Source organism: Oncorhynchus tshawytscha, linkage group LG20 (genome assembly GCF_018296145.1).
Source record: "Oncorhynchus tshawytscha isolate Ot180627B linkage group LG20, Otsh_v2.0, whole genome shotgun sequence".
Lineage (NCBI taxonomy): Eukaryota > Metazoa > Chordata > Actinopteri > Salmoniformes > Salmonidae > Oncorhynchus > Oncorhynchus tshawytscha.
The window spans coordinates 24,188,268-24,208,766 of record NC_056448.1 but is presented as its reverse complement, the minus strand read 5'-3'; the positions used below and the strand labels follow the sequence as shown (position 1 = coordinate 24,208,766).

Genomic DNA, 20,499 nt, shown 5'->3' with positions numbered 1-20,499 from the left:
AACTAAGTGGCTCAGGGAACAAAACATTGATATTTTGGGTCCATGGCCAGGAGAATCCCCAGACCTTAATCCCATTGAGAACTTGTGGTCAATCCTCAAGAGGTAGGTGGACAAACAAAACCCCACAAATTCTGACAAACTCCAAGCATTGATTATGCAAGAAGGATGTGGCCCAGAAGTTAATTGACAGCATGCCAGGGCGGATTGCAGAGGTCTTGAAAAAGAAGGGTCAACACTGCAAATATTGACTTCATGCAATTGTCAATAAAAGCCTTTGACACTTATGAAATGCTTGTAATTAACCTTCAGTATTCCATAGTAACATCTGACAAAAATATGTAGACACTGAAGAAGCAACTTTGTGGAAATTATTATTTGTGTCATTCTCAAAAGATTTGGCCACAACTGTAGGATCAAGGCCCCCCTCTCCATGTAACATTATTCATTGTGATCTAACAGGCAAAGGGGATCCTAAATCAGCACACCTTGTCTGAGATGCTTGATACATACGGCCCCAGACTCTCCTTTAAGGCAAGTTAATGTAACTGTATTTAATAACTGAGGCACAAGAGTAATCACTTCAGAAGCAAAGATGAAAAAGCTAAATACGCTACAACATGACATGAAACAGGTTTTTAAGTGTGGCAGTTAATTCTTTGTGGGGGATCAACCAAATTCTATTTCCTAAAGACTGTAGAAGAGGTTTAATAGCTTCTTCACTAACAATCATTTACTAAATACATACAAGTTGGAAATCATTGGGGCTCGATTACTCAATATCACTGTGACTGTGTACTTTCAATGATGAATCATTCTCGTTAGTTACCCTAAGAAAAAAAATCGCAAAAACACACATTTCTCATCAAATGAAAACCTTTGGAGAGAAGACGCTTCGGCCTGAACTCGGTAGTAACATTCCACTACACACACACTTACGTGTTTTGCGAGAGCATAAACTCTGTAGCGGCAAATAACCTTGCAATTTGGAATTTTAACGAGGAACTTCTTATGGAATCATGAAACACAGAAAGGAAGAGCAGAGAGAGAGACGATTCCTTCTCCCCACCCCTCAGGCTGTCAGACCGGCGACTGCCTGTGATAACGGGGGAAACAGCCATATCCCCAAATTAATAGTTCAAATCAGATATTCTGAGAATAGCGGCAGCTTTGACTAATTGGCCGTTTCGAGACGGTGCAATTGGAAGGGCTTTGCAGGGTACCCAATCGAAATCTGATTACAAGGACACGTGGAAAGGATGTGCATGTGTGTCTGGACATCACAGAGGACACTGACAGCCAGAGTGAGGAAGATCTCTCTGTCAGCAGCATCTATATTGAATTACTATGTGTGTGTGCATGTCCCAGGGTGTATGTAAGTTTGTGTGTGTGTTTGTGTCAGTCTGAAGTCTGTTGGGTGTGTGTGTGTGTGAGAGAGAGAGAGAGAGAATCGAGGCCATGCTGAGATGAAAGCCTCCCCTTCTTGAGTTGGAAGGACCCTGCAGATGAAAAGCAACCGGCAGTCAATGGGAGAAGCAGCAACAGTGGAGTGGAAAGTCTGTCCTAGTGGACTGGGATGATACTGACACAAACTAAAGCAGCACAGCAGACTCCTCTTCTCAGTCTCCTCCCAGGCTGCAGGATGTGAGTGATGACCTCAATACCATCCCCCAGATAAGACGCCTTATCGTTCGACTCACCACTTGTCTGTGTCTGTCTATTGGTCTGTCTGCAGTCTGATCAGCATCGCTACATCAATACTGCACCAGTCACTGTCTATCACACGCACAACACTCGCAAGCAAGTTCTGCTGTTTGCTGCTCCATGCCCTTCCTTTTCCCTCTCCATGGCTCCATAATAGGGAGTGTTATGTAAACCGTTGGATCCCGGATCCACCATTGTTCAAATGTATACTGAACAAAAATATAACGCAACATGAAACAATTTCAAAGATTTTACTGAGTTACAATTCCTATAAGGAAATCCATCAATAGAAATAAATTCAGTAGGCCCTAATCTATGGATTTCACATGACTGGGAATACAGATATGCATCTGTTGGTCACAGATACCTTAAAAATATAGGCCTCTGGATCTCGTCACGGGATTTCTATGCATTCAAATTACCATCGATAAAATGCAACTGTGTTCATTGTCTGTAGCTTATGCCTGCCCATACCACAACTCCACCATGGGGCACTCTGTTCACAATATTGACATCAGCAAACCACTCGCTCACACAACGCCATACACGTGGTTTGCGGTTGTGAGGCCGGTTGGACGTACTGACAAATTCTCTAAAACGACAGGTTATGGTAGAGGAATGAACATTCAATTGACAATTGAAAGCTCCCTAAAAATGTGTAACTTATATGTTTCCTGGTCTTTCTTATATCTCTCAGATATAGGACAGACACTTCAGAACAAACTTCCTTTAGATTTTTGGGGGGGACGTTCTGTTGTTCCATGTAGTGAATCTCTTATTCAATGCGTTTGTATGGGCTAATAGCAGTAAGGCCAAATAAAAAATATTCAAATATATATATATTTTAATACTTCAATGAGTCTTAAACTTCAAAATAAAATAGCTAAATGATCCTTGATATGACCTTTAAACACAAATCCATATAGCTTAGTAGAACAGCCCCCGGCTTAGACTTATTGGTTAAAACCCCATTCTGCAACCCTGTGGTCCATCATGTTAATTAAAAGCATGAAGTAGTGCAGGGTACTCACCAGCTCCACATCAGGGGGGATCGCCAGGCCCGGGGGTGCCACAAAGGGTTCCTCGCTCTCCTGCGGCTCTGTTTCTTCTGACGAGGAACAACCCACAAGGTCAGGGAGAGAGAAGAAGAGAGATTAGGATTCAACCTACAGTCACTGTGACACATTACAAGCACTCAACGTTTCCTCCTCTACCTCCTCTACCTACTCTCATTCGGCCACGTTGCCCGAAGCACTCAGTTTCAGCTTTACTTACTCTTAACTTTCTGGGAGGTGGTGGTCCCTGTCACAATTATTTACAACATCTAACCCCCTCCCCCCCAGTGTGACATAACACACGGATAGGTCAGCTTGAAATTTGATTAAAATTGTATGCTTTAGTTCAATGTGGGGAGGCTGCAGATGGATGTAGAGGTTAAGCACATTAATGCCAAACATTGCAGCCAAGGAGCACAGCATAGATTTGTCTTGTGCCGATTTAATCAGGCGCACCGCTGATCGCCCGAGGTGTGCCCCGGCCGCCGATACCACAACAGAGACGAGCGCACGCACCCACCCACACACACACACAAGTAGAGGAGTTTTGTACTGCCAAGTAATCCCAGGCAGTGCCAGGTGATAGTACTGATGACAGCACTCAGACACACAGCAGTAGTACTGTACCATCTGCTGAGGGAGGGGCACTTTGGCATTGGCTAGAGGGGAACGGGTGGGAGGGGTTGTATAATGCTGTGTTCATAAGCAATGGGGAAGGTGGTAATTTCAGCTTTGAAGTCGTAAATACGAGTTGGATGCATAAAATGAAAAGTGCATTAATAACAAAAAAAACAGAATCACAATGTATACCAGTAAGTAATATGATATTAATGTATCTAAATGTTTATTATACAATCTGGGTGCTTTATTGATGTCCGATCTGAGTTTGATTAGTTATAGCCAGAAATTGGGGCGGCAGGTAGCCAGCCAAGTGGTTAGATCGTTGGGCCAGTAACCGAAAGGTTGCTGGATCGAATCCCCGAGTTGACAAGGTAAAAATATGTCGTTCTGCCCCTGAACAAGGCAGTTAACCCACTGTTCCCCGGTAGGCCGTCATTGTACATAAGAATTTGTTCTTAACTGAGTTGCCTAGTTAAAATAATTTATTTTTAAAAATCCTACAGGGCTTCCCAGCTCACTCATTACAAGTGACTTGAAGCCAAAGCTACATTGCCGTGTGATTTATTTGTATATTTCTCCCTTTCAGGTATGATTTCGAATACATTTGTTCATGTCAGAATGTTATTTGTACGTTTAAACCACTTCAAAATTAGCCATTAGCCATTTTGCTAGCTAGCTTGCTTGCTAGAAGGCTGCTCACTTGCACGAGGTAACTTCGTGATCAGAGCGTGCCCGAGAGAGACCGTGCGCACATTCAGGGGTATAAAACGTTAAATTACATAGAACAAAAATATAAACACAACATGCAACAATTTCTAAGATTTTACTGAGTTAAAAGTTCATATAACGAAATCAGTCAATTGAAATAAATTCATTAGGCTCTAATCTATTTCACATGCCTAGGAATACAGATATTTTGTATTTATTTGTTTATTTAACCAGGCAAGAAAGTTAAGAACAAATTCTTATTTACAATGATGGCCTAACCCGGCCAAACCCTAACCCGGACGGCGCTGGGCCAATTGTGCGCTGCCCTATGGGACTCCCAATCACGCCCGGTTGTGATACGGCCTGGAATCAAACCAGGGTCTGTAGTGAAGCCTCTAGCACTGAGATGCAGTGCCTTAGACCGCTGCGCCACTCAGGAGCCCAGATACCTTTAAAAAAAAAAAAAAAGTAGGTGTGCGGATCAGAAAACCAGTCAGTATCTGGTGTGACCACCATTTGCCTCAGGCTGCACAACATCTCCTTCGCATAGATGATCAGGCTGTTGATTGTGGCCTGTGGAATGTCGTCCCACTCCTCTTCAATGGCTGTGCAAAGTTGCTGGATATTGTCGGGAACTGGAACATGCTAGGCTTGGGCGGTATCCAGGTTGTCCTACCTTCATACTGACCTTGTGCCATAAAAGGATATTCTGTAATACCGGCACTGAACAGAAGGGGGGCTATTTTCAAACCCCACTGGGCCTCTGTAATCCGAAGGTTAGTAATACTAACAATACATGTACAATCCCATAGAGAATGCTAACTAAATGCTAACGAGCGCATTGCAAACATTTTATACAATCTTTGACCTAAACTACTTGTAGGACAGAAACCCCAGGTCAAAGACACATAAGTAACTCAGAAATACTACTCACAGTTTGCTGCAATCACAAACCAAATATTAGACATCAAGGCTCTTGATCCAGGAGGGGATTCTCTGCTTTTACCAAGTGAAGCTTGATTTTGGAAGAAGCTAACAACTAGATAGCAAACTAGCTACAAAATTAGCAAACCAAATGCACAATTGCTGAGCATTTGCACATTTTAAACAGTTAATTTATTAGTTATAAGACATCTTGCTGGCAGAACTGGACTTATGAATTTCATAACGTAACTAGAACACCTGCCGCATGCTGCACAACAGTGAGTGACTCACAAGGCTTCGTTCTCTAGTTGTTGTGTGCTTGTAAACACCACGTGACTGGGGACTACAGGTAAGCTTCAACGAAAAATGTGACAGGTGAAATCAAGAATGGGATTTTCTTTATCTCCTAATGTATTGCACAAGTTGACTGCAGGTATTTAAAAAGTTGCCAAAAATAAATAAAATGTCTAAAAAACATAAGAAATAGTTTCAACACTATTGAAAAACCATCCTGCGGCTATTTCAAAATATCCCGGTATATGGTAACCCGCCCAAACCTACAAGACACTGTCGTACACATTGATCCAGAGCATCCCAAACATGCTCAATGGGTGACATGTCTGGTGAGTACGCAGGTCATGAAAGAACTGCGATATTTTCAGAATTGTGTACAGATCCTTGCGACATGGGCCGTGCATTATCATGCTGAAAAATGAGGTGATGGCGGCGGATGAATGTCAGGAAAATGGGCCTCAGGATCTCATCATGGTATCTCTGTGCATTCAAATTGCCATCAACGTTGTCTGTAACTTATGCCTGCCTGCCCACACCATAAACCCACCACCACCATGGTACACTCTGTTCACAACGTTGACATCAGCAAACCGCTCGCCCACACAACGCCATACACATTGTCTGCCATCTTCCCGGTACAGTTGAAACCCGGGATTAATCCGTGAAAAGCACACTTCTCCAGCGTGCCAGTGGCCATCAAAGGTGTACATTTTTCCACTGAAGTTGGTTACGACGCCGAACTGCAATCAGAAAAAGAAAAAAAAAGTTTGATGTGGAGGTCCTGAGATGGCATAGTTACAAGTGTGGTCTGCGGTTGTGAGGCCAGTTGGATGTACTGCCAAATTCTAAAACAGCTTATGGTAGACATATAAACATTAAATTCTCTGGCATCAGCTCTGGTTGACATTACTGCAGTCAGCATGCCAATTGCACTCTCCCTCAAAACTTGAGAGATCTGTGGCACTGTGCTGTGTGACAAAACTGTACATTTTAGAGTGGCCTTTTTTTGTCCCCAGCACAAGATGCACCTGTGTAATGATCATGCTGTTTAATCAGCTTCTTGATATGCCACACCTGTCAGATGGATGGATTATCTTGGCAAAGGAGAAATGCTCACTAACAGGGATGTAAACAAATTTGTGTACACAATTTGAGAGAAATAAGCTATTGTGAGTACGGAAAATGTATGGGATCTTCTATTTTTAGCTCATGAAACATGGGACCAACACTTCACACGCTGCGTTGATATTTTTTTTCAGAATAGTTGAGAAACGCTGATTGGGTCATGGCAAACAAGCTGCATCAACCGCAAACTAAAAGTACAGCTATCATGCTCGCAAACAAATTATAGTGTTCAAAAAAACATGAATAGATTGCTTATATTAAAATAATAATAATGTTTAGCCAAAAATGTTGTTATTGAGGTAATTTCCTTAGTAGGTGACGTCAGAGGTCAGCATGTGGGAGAAGTGGAAGCTCAGGATTGATAGACAATTTTCCCACTAGTTATTACCAGTTGGAGGGGCATTCAAGTAGGACTGACGCAGAGCACAGCGCCCTGACAGCCACTTAACCCTCTACAGACTAAGACCTAGCCAGGGGGTTTCTACTAAACTATATTACATTGTTTTAAGAAGGTCATAACCAAGGATTATTTAGCTATTGGATTTAGAATTTTAAATATATAATTTAGCCTTACTGCTATTAGCCCATGCATACGTATTGAATAACAGATTTAGTACATGGAAGGGCAAACAGTCCCCCCCAAAAAAAATCTAAAGGAAGTTTGTTCTTAAGTATTTGTCCTATATCTGAAAGATATTTCTTATATCAGGAAATATACTTCCATTCATTTTTTCAACTGGTACCGAGGGACCTTCAGACGTGTCTTGTGCAAAACAACCCGACATATTCGTGAGAGTCTCACCTTTCCACAGAGGGGTAATATTAGTGTGCAGCCCAAACTGTTCGGACTCTACAGACTGAAGTTGGCAGATGGGCTGTTCACTGGGCCTAGTGAAGAGGCTGGAGCCCAGCACGGGACCTCACAGATGGTAAAAAGTCTGTAGAGCAGCTAGCCAGTAAGACTTCACATTCAGTGCCGAAACTTGATAAAGCTTTATTTTGTTTAGCTCCAGGGCTTCAAATAGTGGTTTATGTGACTCCGGGGAGCCTGCCATGCTAAAGAATTAATCACAGGGTTTTCATTAAAGGTGATATGTGAGCCTCTCCACCAGTATATTCATGTGTCTAGTGTGAGATGTATGTCTCTCTCTTTCTCCTCTCTCTCCCCTAACGGCAGGTCAAAGAAAGATTCTCAGTGGTTTCAAGGGGTAACAAGTGGTATTGTAAATATATGTGTGAGTTTACTTGAATTTTTTGTGATGTATGTCATTTGTGGAATCAAATACATCATTTAAATGTGTGTGCATTTATGCGTGTGTGTGCTCACCCGTCTCCCTGTTGGCCTCCTCTTCCTCAGTGGGTTGGGAAGGGTCGTAGTAGTCTGCGCTGTAGCGGAAGCCCACTGCGTTATAGGTGCCTTCATCTGCCAGAGCTTCACTCAGACGCTTGTATTCTTCCTCTGTGTAAGAAAAACATACATCATAAAAGAGTGAGGGGAATGGAACGGTAGATTTATTGAAAAATACAGCCATAATAGGCTACTGTTGGGAGTGCCTCAAGCATGAGACAAAAACATTGGATTAATTCAAAATCATCATTCCATCCATCCTGCATAGTTAAGGATATAAAGAGCGCTGTGAGCTGACAAAAACAAAAGCAGATCGAAGCCAAGCTGACCTTATAACACCACACTTTTCTATTGCAATTGATCTCATAATAAAGGACTGAGGAATCAAAGACAAACTCCCATCTAACAAGAAAAATATTTTTATGCTTCTCGTGTCCCCACGTGGATAATTGCTAAAGCCCCACTACTCAAGGGCGCACAATCACAGCCGTATATATCCCCCCCCAAGCAGACACATCGATGGCTCTGAACGAACTTTATTTAACTCTCTGCAAACTGGAAACGATTTATCCGGAGGCTGCATTCATTGTAGCTGGGGATTTTAACAAGGCTAATCTGAAAACAAGACTCCCTAAATTTTATCAGCATATCGATTGCGCAACCAGGGGTGGAAAGACCCTGGATCATTGTTACTCTAACTTCCGCGACGCATATAAGGCCCTGCCCCGCCCCCTTTCGGAAAAGCTGACCACGACTCCATTTTGTTGATCCCTGCCTACAGACAGAAACTAAAAAAGAAGCTCCCATGCTGAGGTCTGTCCAACGCTGGTCCGACCAAGCTGACTCCACACTCCAAGACTGCTTCCATCACGTGGACTGGGAGATGTTTCGTATTGCGTCAGACAACAACATTGACGAATACGCTGATTCGGTGTGCGAGTTCATTAGAACGTACGTTGAAGATGTCGTTCCCATAGCAACGATTAAAACATTCCCTAACCAGAAACCTTGGATTGATGGCAGCATTCGTGTGAAACTGAAGGCGCGAACCACTGCTTTTAATCAGGGCAAGGTGTCTGGTAACATGACTGAATACAAACAGTGCAGCTATTCCCTCCGCAAGGCTATCAAACAAGCTAAGCGCCAGTACAGAGACAAAGTAGAATCTCAATTCAACGGCTCAGACACAAGAGGCATGTGGCAGGGTCTACAGTCAATCACGGACTACAGGAAGAAACCCAGCCCAGTCACGGACCAGGATGTCTTGCTCCCAGGCAGACTAAATAACTTTTTGCCCGCTTTGAGGACAATACAGTGCCACTGACACGGCCTGCAACGAAAACATGCGGTCTCTCCTTCACTGCAGCCGAAGTGAGTAAGACATTTAAACGTGTTAACCCTCGCAAGGCTGCAGGCCCAGACGGCATCCCCAGCCGCGCCCTCAGAGCATGCGCAGACCAGCTGGCCGGTGAGTTTACGGACATATTCAATCAATCCCTATACCAGTCTGCTCTTCCCACATGCTTCAAGAGGGCCACCATTGTTCCTGTTCCCAAGAAAGCTAAGGTAACTGAGCTAAACGACTACCGCCCCGTAGCACTCACATCCGTCATCATGAAGTGCTTTGAGAGACTAGTCAAGGACCATATCACCTCCACCCTACCTGACACCCTAGACCCACTCCAATTTGCTTACCGCCCAAATAGGTCCACAGACGATGCAATCTCAACCACACTGCACACTGCCCTAACCCATCTGGACAAGAGGAATACCTATGTGAGAATGCTGTTCATCGACTACAGCTCGGCATTCAACACCATAGTACCCTCCAAGCTCGTCATCAAGCTCGAGACCCTGGGTCTCGACCCCGCCCTGTGCAACTGGGTACTGGACTTCCTGACGGGCCGCCCCCAGGTGGTGAGGGTAGGCAACAACATCTCCTCCCCGCTGATCCTCAACACTGGGGCCCCACAAGGGTGCGTTCTGAGCCCTCTCCTGTACTCCCTGTTCACCCACGACTGCGTGGCCACGCACGCCTCCAACTCAATCATCAAGTTTGCGGACGACACAACAGTGGTAGGCTTGATTACCAACAACGATGAGACGGCCTACAGGGAGGAGGTGAGGGCCCTCGGAGTGTGGTGTCAGGAAAATAACCTCACCCTCAACGTCAACAAAACTAAGGAGATGATTGTGGACTTCAGGAAACAGCAGAGGGAACACCCCCATCCACATCGATGGAACAGTAGTGGAGAGGGTAGCAAGTTTTAAGTTCCTCGGCATACACATCACAGACAAACTGAATTGGTCCACTCACACAGACAGCATCGTGAGGAAGGCGCAGCAGCGCCTCTTCAACCTCAGGAGGCTGAAGAAATTTGGCTTGTCACCAAAAGCACTCACAAACTTCTACAGATGCACAATCGAGAGCATCCTGGCGGGCTGTATCACCGCCTGGTATGGCAACTGCACCGCCCTCAACCGTAAGGCTCTCCAGAGGGTAGTGAGGTCTGCACAACGCATCACCGGGGGCAAACTACCTGCCCTCCAGGACACCTACACCACCCGATGCTACAGGAAGGCCATAAAGATCATCAAGGACATCAACCACCCGAGCCACTGCCTGTTCACCCCGATGTCATCCAGAAGGCGAGGTCAGTACAGGTGCATCAAAGCTGGGACCGAGAGACTGAAAAACAGCTTCTATCTCAAGGCCATCAGACTGTTAAACAGCCACCACTAACATTGAGTGGCTACTGCCAACACACTGTCAATGACACTGACTCTACTCCAGCCACTTTAATAATGGGAATTGATGGGAAATGATGTAAATATATCACTAGCCACTTTAAACAATGCTACCTTATATAATGTTACTTACCCTACATTATTCATCTCATATGCATACGTAGATACTGTACTCTATATCATCGACTGCATCCTTATGTAATACATGTATCACTAGCCACTTTAACTATGCCACTTGGTTTACATACTCATCTCATATGTATATACTGTACTCGATATCATCTACTGTATCTTGCCTATGCTGCTCTGTACCATCACTCATTCATATATCCTTATGTACATATTCTTTATCCCCTTACACTGTGTATAAGACAGTAGTTTTTTGGAATTGTTAGTTAGATTACTTGTTCGTTATTACTGCATTGTCGGAACTAGAAGCACAAGCATTTCGCTACACTCGCATTAACATCTGCTAACCATGTGTATGTGACAAATAAAATTTGATTTGATTTGACAAGCGTGAGGGGACAAAAGTAACACAAATTACATGAGGACTCAGTCAGTTTGGGAATTAAACACCATATTTCACTTAAACCCTTCAAAACTATTTAATTTAAATAGGCTAGATTTAATTTGGCAAAGGTGATTCTTTATGTAATGGTCAGAGCTATTTCATTATAAGTGACAGAATATTTGCTATGAAGTGTGCAGCTTTGCTAAAATAACCTTAGGATAGTCTTTTAAAAATGTGAATTTCAACACAAGACTTTAAGCCAATAAAATAGAAATCTTTGGACAGGAGAGGTACTTTCGCATGAAAATCAGGCAACGGTAGTTAAAAATTCCTGAAAAAAGTTACACTACGGTAGGTCAAACCCCATTTAGTCGACCAGTAACAAAAAAAATTATATGTATGTATGTATGTATGTATGTATGTGTGTATGTATATCTCCACAATGGATCAGTCCACTCACAGGCGCGAATCAGACAGGTCTCTGTACACCATGATATATATACATTGATCCATTGTGGAGACATGTGCTCCTAAGACATGTGCTACAGAAATTGTAAATGGTTATACTACATAAAAACAATGGTGCACCACTAACACAAATAATATAATTTTTTTAACAAATGTGCTTTCTCCCGCATTGGATAGAGGTCGCTGTCCGCGGTTCAGAAACACAGTGCGCTGTTGAATTTCTGCCTCTTCCCAGACCATGTTGCTTTGTACATAATAGCGAAGTTAACCAGCATATTGGTGTTGAGACCAAAGGCAGCAGCAGAATGAGGAGTTGAGAAAACAGGCTTTGCCTTAATATCTAAGAAAAGTGAGGAGAAAGGAAACCCCAAATTAAGGTCTGTAATCAATAGCCTAACTCTTAAAATGTTTGCTTTATAAATCCTCAATATATCTACAGAAATAAGACAGATTTTGCAATTGTTACCCATTTGATTAATAGCCTACTGATTCTGTGAGCACCAAGCCTCATGCAACAACATGTGAAGCAAATCATTTCACACATTCGGCTGTTTTTAACCTCTGCTTTAATAAAGGCTTTCGACTTTTTTTGTTGTTGAAACAGCCTCTCTGGAATTTTTATAATTTATTTACTGTTGGCTACACGCCTCCAAAAATGTTCAGGGAAATTATATTTATAATAACAACGCTGCTTTTTCTTGAGCTCCTTATTATTTCTATTACTATTATGATCATAAGTAATGTAATTATCATTGGTAGGTTTATTATAGCAGCCTTATGTAACCCCCATTGATCTGTAGGCCTGTTTAGTCTTAATACAGTAACTTACTTAAGCCTTTATTTCAATACTTATATAGGCTACTGTATCAACCATTCAGAAATTCATGTCATCACACAGCATACGAGTCATTCATGATTTGACATGCAATCAAGAATTTGTTTTAAAACAAAATGAGCGAGTCGTGAATAATAAGCTTAAACCTTTCCATTTCTAAAATTGCATTCATGAATGAATGTGACTGTTTAGTCTTTGCTGTAATAAAAGCTTAACAAAAAAAAGGTTACAACAGACTCTCTGGTATTTTGTGTTGTTTACATTGTTCTAAACAGTCAGAAAAATATATTTATTGTAATCAATACAGCGCCGGTTTGATATATAATGATATATATATATAATGTGCACGCAGCGCTTGCTCCTTACTTTCTTTTTCTTGATATCCAGTGTTTTACACAACTACTCACATTTATTCCATACATCAGACTTTTCCTTTAACTCCTGAGCAACCAGTAAACATCCCTCCGTTTCGTGTTTATTTGCCATGTCCTCTGCATCCATTTTGCTGTCACGTGTTACAGCGTTCAGAGTTTGTAATAAACAATTTATTGATGTGATCATGATATGCTATAGGTCAGGCACTACTGTGCCCTATTTGGACAGGCTTAGCTTTACTGGGGGAAGTCGGGTAATGTAATTATGTGAACAAGGACAAAACACAATATCTGTCATTTTAGTCCCGTCCGAATTAACATTTACATGGAAGGGGAGCAACAATTCCAGCTAGAATAACCTACTGTTTTTTGGCAAACTCCAAGAATCAACATCCCTGTGTTTTGAGAGAAATGTCATAGGTGCAGGAGATGCCCGCGGTTTGCACAAGAAAACAATAACTGATTAGATCAATTGAACTAAGTGCTAAGCTATAGATGAATGGCCTACATGTATCATATCAACTTTCACAGTGAATGCTTTTGTTTATATGTTTTGTGCTCATGAATTGAATATTGCCAAATGCATTAATAAAAAAATGTAGCCTATTCAATGCAAGCCTTGCTGTTAATAGATTGCAAAGCAGCATACAACTGGCTTTAGCGTTTGGAAATGATTAGCTAACTTTTTCATCCATAGCCTTAAAAACACATTGCAAGTACAATTGCACTGTTTAGCTCACATTTGAAGGCTGGGGGGCATTTACAACGTACTGCGGATTGCTAAAATATCCTAATGACTATGATCACACTTCCTCAATTCAAATATACATTAATGCCGACACTATACCAAAGATGTTTGGTATGGTTTAGAAACTTGGGAACCAAGCTCGAGTTCAGTGTGACCCTATCACCTGGACATGTTGAAATACTGCATCTTCACGCCTAGATAAAAACCTCCAGGCTTCCGTCATAACTGTCAACTTATTGAACAAGAATTACAGGAGGCAGTTTGGAAAATACAAATACCGTCCGAATTGTCATCTGGAATAACGGACAATCGGGAGTAATAATTACATTACCAACATTCTCTAGTAATACTAGTCCCGTGCGAATAGGTTACATGCAAGTAAAGAGAGCAAGGGTTAAGGGAATGCTTTTCCCTAAACAAATTAGGGATTTCAGTAACAGAACTTCCAAGTCAGAAATGGCTGTACTTATGTTGCAGCTTCAGCAACACAGACAGCGGGATAAAAACGTTGATGTTCTGTGGTGGTTGCTGGAGCAGGGAGGAGCGTGAAACAATGGGTGCTAGTATTTAACACAGCGCAGCAAGACTGTGCCCGGCACAATCAAATAACTTGCTGGTCGGATTCCCGCTAGTCATTTGTGTTTCTCAATTATTTCATCAAACACTGTGCTTAAATCATCAGACAAGCTGAATATAGTGCATATAAACTCAGCAAAAAAACAAACATCCTCTCACTTTCAACTGTGTTAATTTTCAAACTTAACATGTATAAATATTTGTGTGAACATAAGATTCAACAACTGAGACATAAACTGAACAAGTTCCACAGACATATGACTAACAGAAATGGAATAATGTGTCCCTGAACAAATGGAGGGTCAAAATCAAAAGTAACAGTCAGTATCTGGTGTGGCCACCAGCTGCATTAAGTACTGCAGCATATCTCCTCCTCAGTGACTGCACCAGATTTTCCAGTTCCTGCTGTGAGATGTTACCCCACTCTTCCACCAAGGCACCTGCAAGTTGCCGGACATTTCTGGGGGGGGAATGGCCCTACTCCTCACCCTCTAATCTATCAGGTCCCAGACTTGCTCAATGGGATTGAGATTCAGGCTCTTCGCTGGCCATGGCAGAACAAGGACATTCCTGTCTTGCGGGAAATCACGCAAAGAATGAGCAGTATGGCTGGTGACATTGTCATGCTGGAGGGTCATGTCAGGATGAGCCTACAGAAAGGGTACCACATGAGGGAGGAGGATGTCTTCTCTGTAACGCACAGCGTTGAGATTGCCAGCAATGACAACAAGCTCAGTCCGATGATGCTGTGACACACCGCCCCAGACCATGACGGACCCTCCACCTCCAAATCGATCCCGCTCCAGAGTACAGGCCTCGGTGTAACGCTCATTCCTTCCTCACAGGACTACATACATGAGGGTCTGCATGCACCGAAATGATCCCCGTACTAGTTAGGCTACTGAGAATCTACCCTCTCACTGACTTTGACATAGCTTTAGTAAGGGGATTCCGTGGAAAAGTCAAACTGATTATGCCCAAATATAGTAATTTCCAAATGAATCCATGTGCATAATTATCCTTAACCCTTTACATTTGTGCCCGTATTTGGAACATAGTGGCTGTACAGTAACATGCTACACATGACGTCAGAGCTCTGTTCTGAACAGAATGAGACTGTTCACCGGGGCACATGCACCTGAATGCACTCATGACTCCTTTCTATGTGCACAAAAATTATGATCTGTTTCTCTGAATTGCCTTGTGAAAGCCTAACACTAAGATTGTAATTTATAACTTAGCTAGTCATGATGACAATATAACAAGCTTTCAAATCATGCCCAGCTGACCCCGATTGCAATTTATAATGGACCATTTTTGGATTGCGTAAACAACAACAGTAATTGTTTAATGGTGGGAAGCAGGGTTGTGTCCAAAATTAAACTTCAAGTGTGCTTGCTCTAGTTCCACAATGTGATAGCTAGGAGAGATTTAAAAAAATACTACCGTCTGGTCATAAAAGTGCATTGAAATTGCTTAGAAAATGTGCACACTTTGGAGAGGTGTGTTGTAGAAACCAGTTATTCCTCTTCATCAAACCTTTGTTATTTCTTGTCTTATGTTGCACCTAGCCCACATTTTCTAGCATTATCAGGGATGCATGTATCCAGAGTATTTTCAGATTTCGTTATCAACAAATGCAGCGAAAAGTAAAGTAAATGTAGATTTGCATGAGATCAACAGTGTAATGTTTGGATTGAGTCTTGTGTCAGATGAACTGTTGTGTACTCACCGTTGGGCTACTAATTTTCACATTATCTCTAAACGGTTCACTTTCAATTGCTACCATGGTTATGCATTTCATATTTTCTCAGTAAGAAACATTTCAATATAGCCCTATCCATATAGGCCAATTGCCATGAGTTAAAAGGTTAAGGTCTAGCTTTATTATATAGTTCAGGCTTTATTTGGAAAAAACAAATCTTGAAACTTTTACTGTCTTCCACAGCAGATGAGTGGAGGCATTGCTCAGCAGTTCAGACACAAGAAACAGAGTATGATTCCCCCAACTGATTGGTCTACCTTGTCTGGCTTCTTCTTCCAGCAGGTCTGTGTGCATGGCCAGGTACCTCTCCTCATCACACAGGGCCTCGATCCTGGCCTCCTCCTCGGACAGCTGGTAGTCTCTGTTCCACGAGCCTGTGTCGTACTCCGAGAGGTCATGCAAGTGACCGCGCCCATCATACCTGTAGGGTGAAGAGAGGGGTTAGAGGAATAGAAGAAGCAACTGAGGAAAGACAACACATGGACCTACTTACCAACACAGATGAGACCCTAAAACAAAGAGTTTTTAACAACAAAACGTGCTACCTCAGTCACAAGTCTTTCATGAGGGAGTGTATGGTACTGGAACTGAGCAATCTCGTCACAATACAGACAGCCTAAAATGAACAACTCCTGACATAGGCCTATCTAGTGCCGTTTTCTGGCAAGCTTACTCAGTGTAGCCTATTTCATTCCTCTCTCAACAATCCCTATGGAGAAACAGCCCTGCATGAACACAAAAACAAAAGAAAACAACTCACCTCTTACCTTACAGGGTTTAACTTCCCCATATAATATGTATAATTCCTTCTATATCTGTAAAAAAGGTACATCCACACAAACCCGAGCACATAAATACCTATCCGTAAGAACCCAAACGGACGATATTTTCCTGCGTTCGCTCCTCTCTTCCACCTCTCCAGAGTGGGCGCTGGGGTTGGCATTGGGGGGCCAGGCAGGACCCCTTAGCCTTAGGCTACTTGCTGGGGAAATAAGGGCTGGTTATGTGATAGAGAGACACACACATACATTCGAAACAAGAGGCAGGCCCGTGCAGATTAAGGTCACTCAACCCCAACACATGTCACTCCCTTCATGGTTCAAGTGGGTATATTTCCAAATAAACAACTACTTTTTACAGGTCATCATAGCCAACTGTCAGTCTCATGTAGAGCGTGTTCACTGTTGAAATATATGGAAAACTTAGAGGAGGACACAGCATCTTGACACGATGCTCTGCTACCCTGTTAATAGTTAGTGCATCTTCGGTTTCATGAGGCCAAAAGGACGTCATTAGCAAGCTAGATTAATGGTTCGCCAATACTTTTATGTCAGTTATGTTTGCAAGAATCCGATCAGTCCCTTCGAAAGACAGATCTGGGATTAGGAAAGTTGGTTAGGATAACAATTCCTTTAGGTTTGTTCAACCGACCTATCAATCAGGATGTTCTTGTCCCCCATCCATGGGATGAGCTGTTTGCCCTGCTCGTGGAAGTGAGCCCTCTCGTCATCCCGGAACAGCTTGCAGGCATAGCCGAACACGAGAAGCTCGGCATATTTATTGCTGTCACTCTCATCCTTCTTCACCGGCTTGTTATTGTGGTCCCTCTTGCCCCCGCCGCGCCGATACATTCCAAATGTGCACGTGAAAGAAATCTAGCTCCCTAGATAAGTTACATTACTATCGTTCAATTCTTGTTGTAGTACAAAGTCTTTCTTTCTCGGCTAAAATGAGACATAAAATGTCACAATAAACATACTCACAAAAACCTATTTCTGACATGTGCAGCCATTTTGGAAAAGTTTGTAAATTACACTTTCGGTTCATATATGTAGATTCGCCAATTGCTCTTCAAGATAGAAAAACACTATACGTAAATTAAACGTTTAATTTCCCTATATTCTGAAGAGAAGTAACAGTATTCATTCATTATGTATCCACATTTGATAATATTTAATACATAGTTTGTGATTTTATGAGTTAGTGCCCTCTATGTGTGCATGTTGAATGTGCTACAGTGTGATTGTGAGATAACTTTCGAGAGAGAAATGGTGAGATCGAAAAGTCGTCTAGCCTGCATTTGCTCCACTGTAAATCCTAGCGGTTTCTGAGATTTATTTTCTTAAACTACCATACACTTAAACGACATTAGTATGTTTAACATTTCGACACATACATATACATATACATATATATATGCTTGTCTAAAAGGTGTTAATTGAGAAAAATTAGAGGTAGAGAGATTGGAAACCCAAATTGGTCTTCACGGACAAGTTCTGGCCTGGTTTAGATCTTATCTGTCGGAAAGATATCAGTTTGTCTCTGTGAATGGTTTGTCCTCTGACAAATCAACTGTACATTCCGGTGTTCCTCAAGGTTCCGTTTTAGGACCACTATTGTTTTCACTATATATTTTACCTCTTAGAGATGTCATTCGAAAGCATAATGTTAACTCTCACTGCTATGTGGCTGACACACAGCTGTACATTTCAATGAAACATGGTGAAGCCCCAAAATTGCCCTCGCTACAAGCATGTGTTTCAGACATAAGGATGGCTGCGAACTTTCTACTTTTAAACTCGGACAAAACAGAGATGCTTGTTCTAGGTCCCAAGAAACAGATCTTCTGTTGAATCTGACAATTAATCTTAATGGTTGTACAGTCGTCTCAAATAAAACTGTGAAGGACCTCGGCGTTACTCTGGACCCTGATCTCTCTTTTGACGAACATATCAAGACTGTTTCAAGGACAGCTTTTATCCATCTATGTAACATTGCAAAAATCAGAAACTTTCCGTCCAAAAGTGATGCAGAAAAATTAATCCATGCTTTTGTTACTTCTAGATTACACTACTGCAATGCTCTACTTTCCGGCTACCTGGATAAAGCACTAAATAAACTTCAGTTAGTACTAAATACGGCTGCTAGAATCCGGACTAGAACCAAAATATTTGATCATATTACTCCAGTGCTAGCCTCCCTACACTGGCTTCCTGTCAAGGCAAGGGCTAATTTCAAGGTTTTACTGCTAACCTACAAAGCATTACATGGCCTTGCTCCTACCTATCGCTCTGATTTGGTTCTGCCGTACATACCTAATCGTACACTACGGTCACAAGACGCAGGCCTCCTAATTGTCCCTAGAATTTCTAAGCAAACAGCTGGAGGCAGGGCTTTCTCCTATAGAGCTCCATTTTTATGGAATGGTCTGCCTACCCATGTGAGAGACGCAAACTCGGTCTCAACCTTTAAGTCTTTACTTTAAGTCTTTCTCTTCAGTGGGTCATATGATTGAATGTAGTCTGGCCCAGGAGTGTGAAGGTGAACGGAAAGGCTCTGGAGCAACGAACCACCCTTGCTGTCTCTGCCTGGCCGGTTCCCCTCTTTCCACTGGGATTCTCTAACCCTATTACAGGGGCTGAGTCACTGGCTTACTGGTGCTCTTTCATGCCGTCCCTAGGAGGGGTGCGTCACCTGAGTGGGTTGAGTCACTGATGTGGTCATCCTGTCTGGGTTGGCGCCCACTGTGCTTTGGCAAAGTGGGTGGGGTTATATCCTTCCTGTTTGGCCCTGTCCGGGGGTGTCATCGGATGGGGCCACACAGTCTCCTGATCCATCCTCTCTCAGCCTCCAGTATTTATGCTGCAGTAGTTTATGTGTCGGGGGGCTAGGGTCAGTTTGTTATATCTGGAGTACTTCTCCTGTCTTGTCCTGTGTGAATTTAAGTATGCTCTCTCTAATTCTCTCTTTCTTTCTTTCTTTCTTTCTCTCTCTCGGAGGACCTGAGCAATAGGACTATGCCTCAGGACTACCTGGCATGATGACTCCTTGCTGTCCCCAGTCCACCTGGCCGTGCTGCTGCTCCAGTTTCAACTGTTCTGCCTGTGATTATTATTATTTGACCATGCTAGGCATTTATGAACATGTGAACATCTTGGCCATGTTCTGTTATAATCTCCACCCGGCACAGCCAGAAGAGGACTGGCCACCCCTCATAGCCTGGTTCCTCTCTAGGTTTCTTCCTAGGTTTTGGCCTTTCTAGGGAGTTTCTCCTAGCCACCGTGCTTCTACACCTGCATAGCTTGCTGTTTGGGGTTTTAGGCTGGGTTTCTGTACAGCACTTTGAGATATCAGCTGATGTACGAAGGGCTATATAAATACATTTGATTTGATTTGATTTATTTTATTTCACTTTTATTTAACCAGGTAGGCTAGTTGAGAACAAGTTCTCATTTGCAACTGCGACCTGGCCAAGATAAAGCATAGCAGTGTGAACAGACAACACAGAGTTACACATGGAGTAAACAATTAACAAGTCAATAACACAGTAGAAAAAAAGAGAGTCATGTTGCACATACATTGTGTGCAAAAGGCATGAGGAGAAAGGCAAATAAATACAATTTTGCCGATTAACACTGGAGTGATAAATGATCAGATGGTCATGTACAAGTAGAGATATTGGTGTGCAAAAGAGAAAAAAAGTAAATAAATAAAAACAGTATGGGGATGAGGTAGGTAAAATTGGGTGGTCTATTTACCGATAGACTATGTACAGCTGCAGCGATCGGTTAGCTGCTCAGATAGCAGATGTTTGAAGTTGGTGAGGGAGATAAAAGTCTCCAACTTCAGTGATTTTTGCAATTCGTTCCAGTCACAGGCAGCAGAGAACTGTAACGAAAAGCGGCCAAATGAGGT

General features: G+C 42.5%; 1 protein-coding gene across 3 annotated transcripts in view; it reads right to left on the bottom strand.

Annotated features, from left to right (window-relative positions):
• Positions 1-17,605, bottom strand: part of sfswap (splicing factor SWAP) — a 139,734-nt gene extending 122,129 nt beyond the window's left edge. Inside the window, exons 1-4 of one of the 3 annotated variants that reach the window (XM_024382237.2) lie at positions 17,236-17,605; positions 16,062-16,225; positions 7,756-7,887; positions 2,733-2,809 (exon numbers count right to left, since the gene is read on the bottom strand). In XM_024382237.2, coding sequence (XP_024238005.1) covers positions 2,733-2,809; positions 7,756-7,887; positions 16,062-16,225; positions 17,236-17,435 — 573 coding nt within the window. In that variant the 5' untranslated portion in view covers positions 17,436-17,605. Of the gene's footprint in view, positions 1-2,732; positions 2,810-7,755; positions 7,888-16,061; positions 16,226-16,662 lie in introns of all 3 variants that reach the window. The other 2 variants (XM_024382238.2, XM_024382239.2) reach the window with 2 other exon arrangements.
• Positions 17,606-20,499: the final 2,894 nt, after the last annotated feature.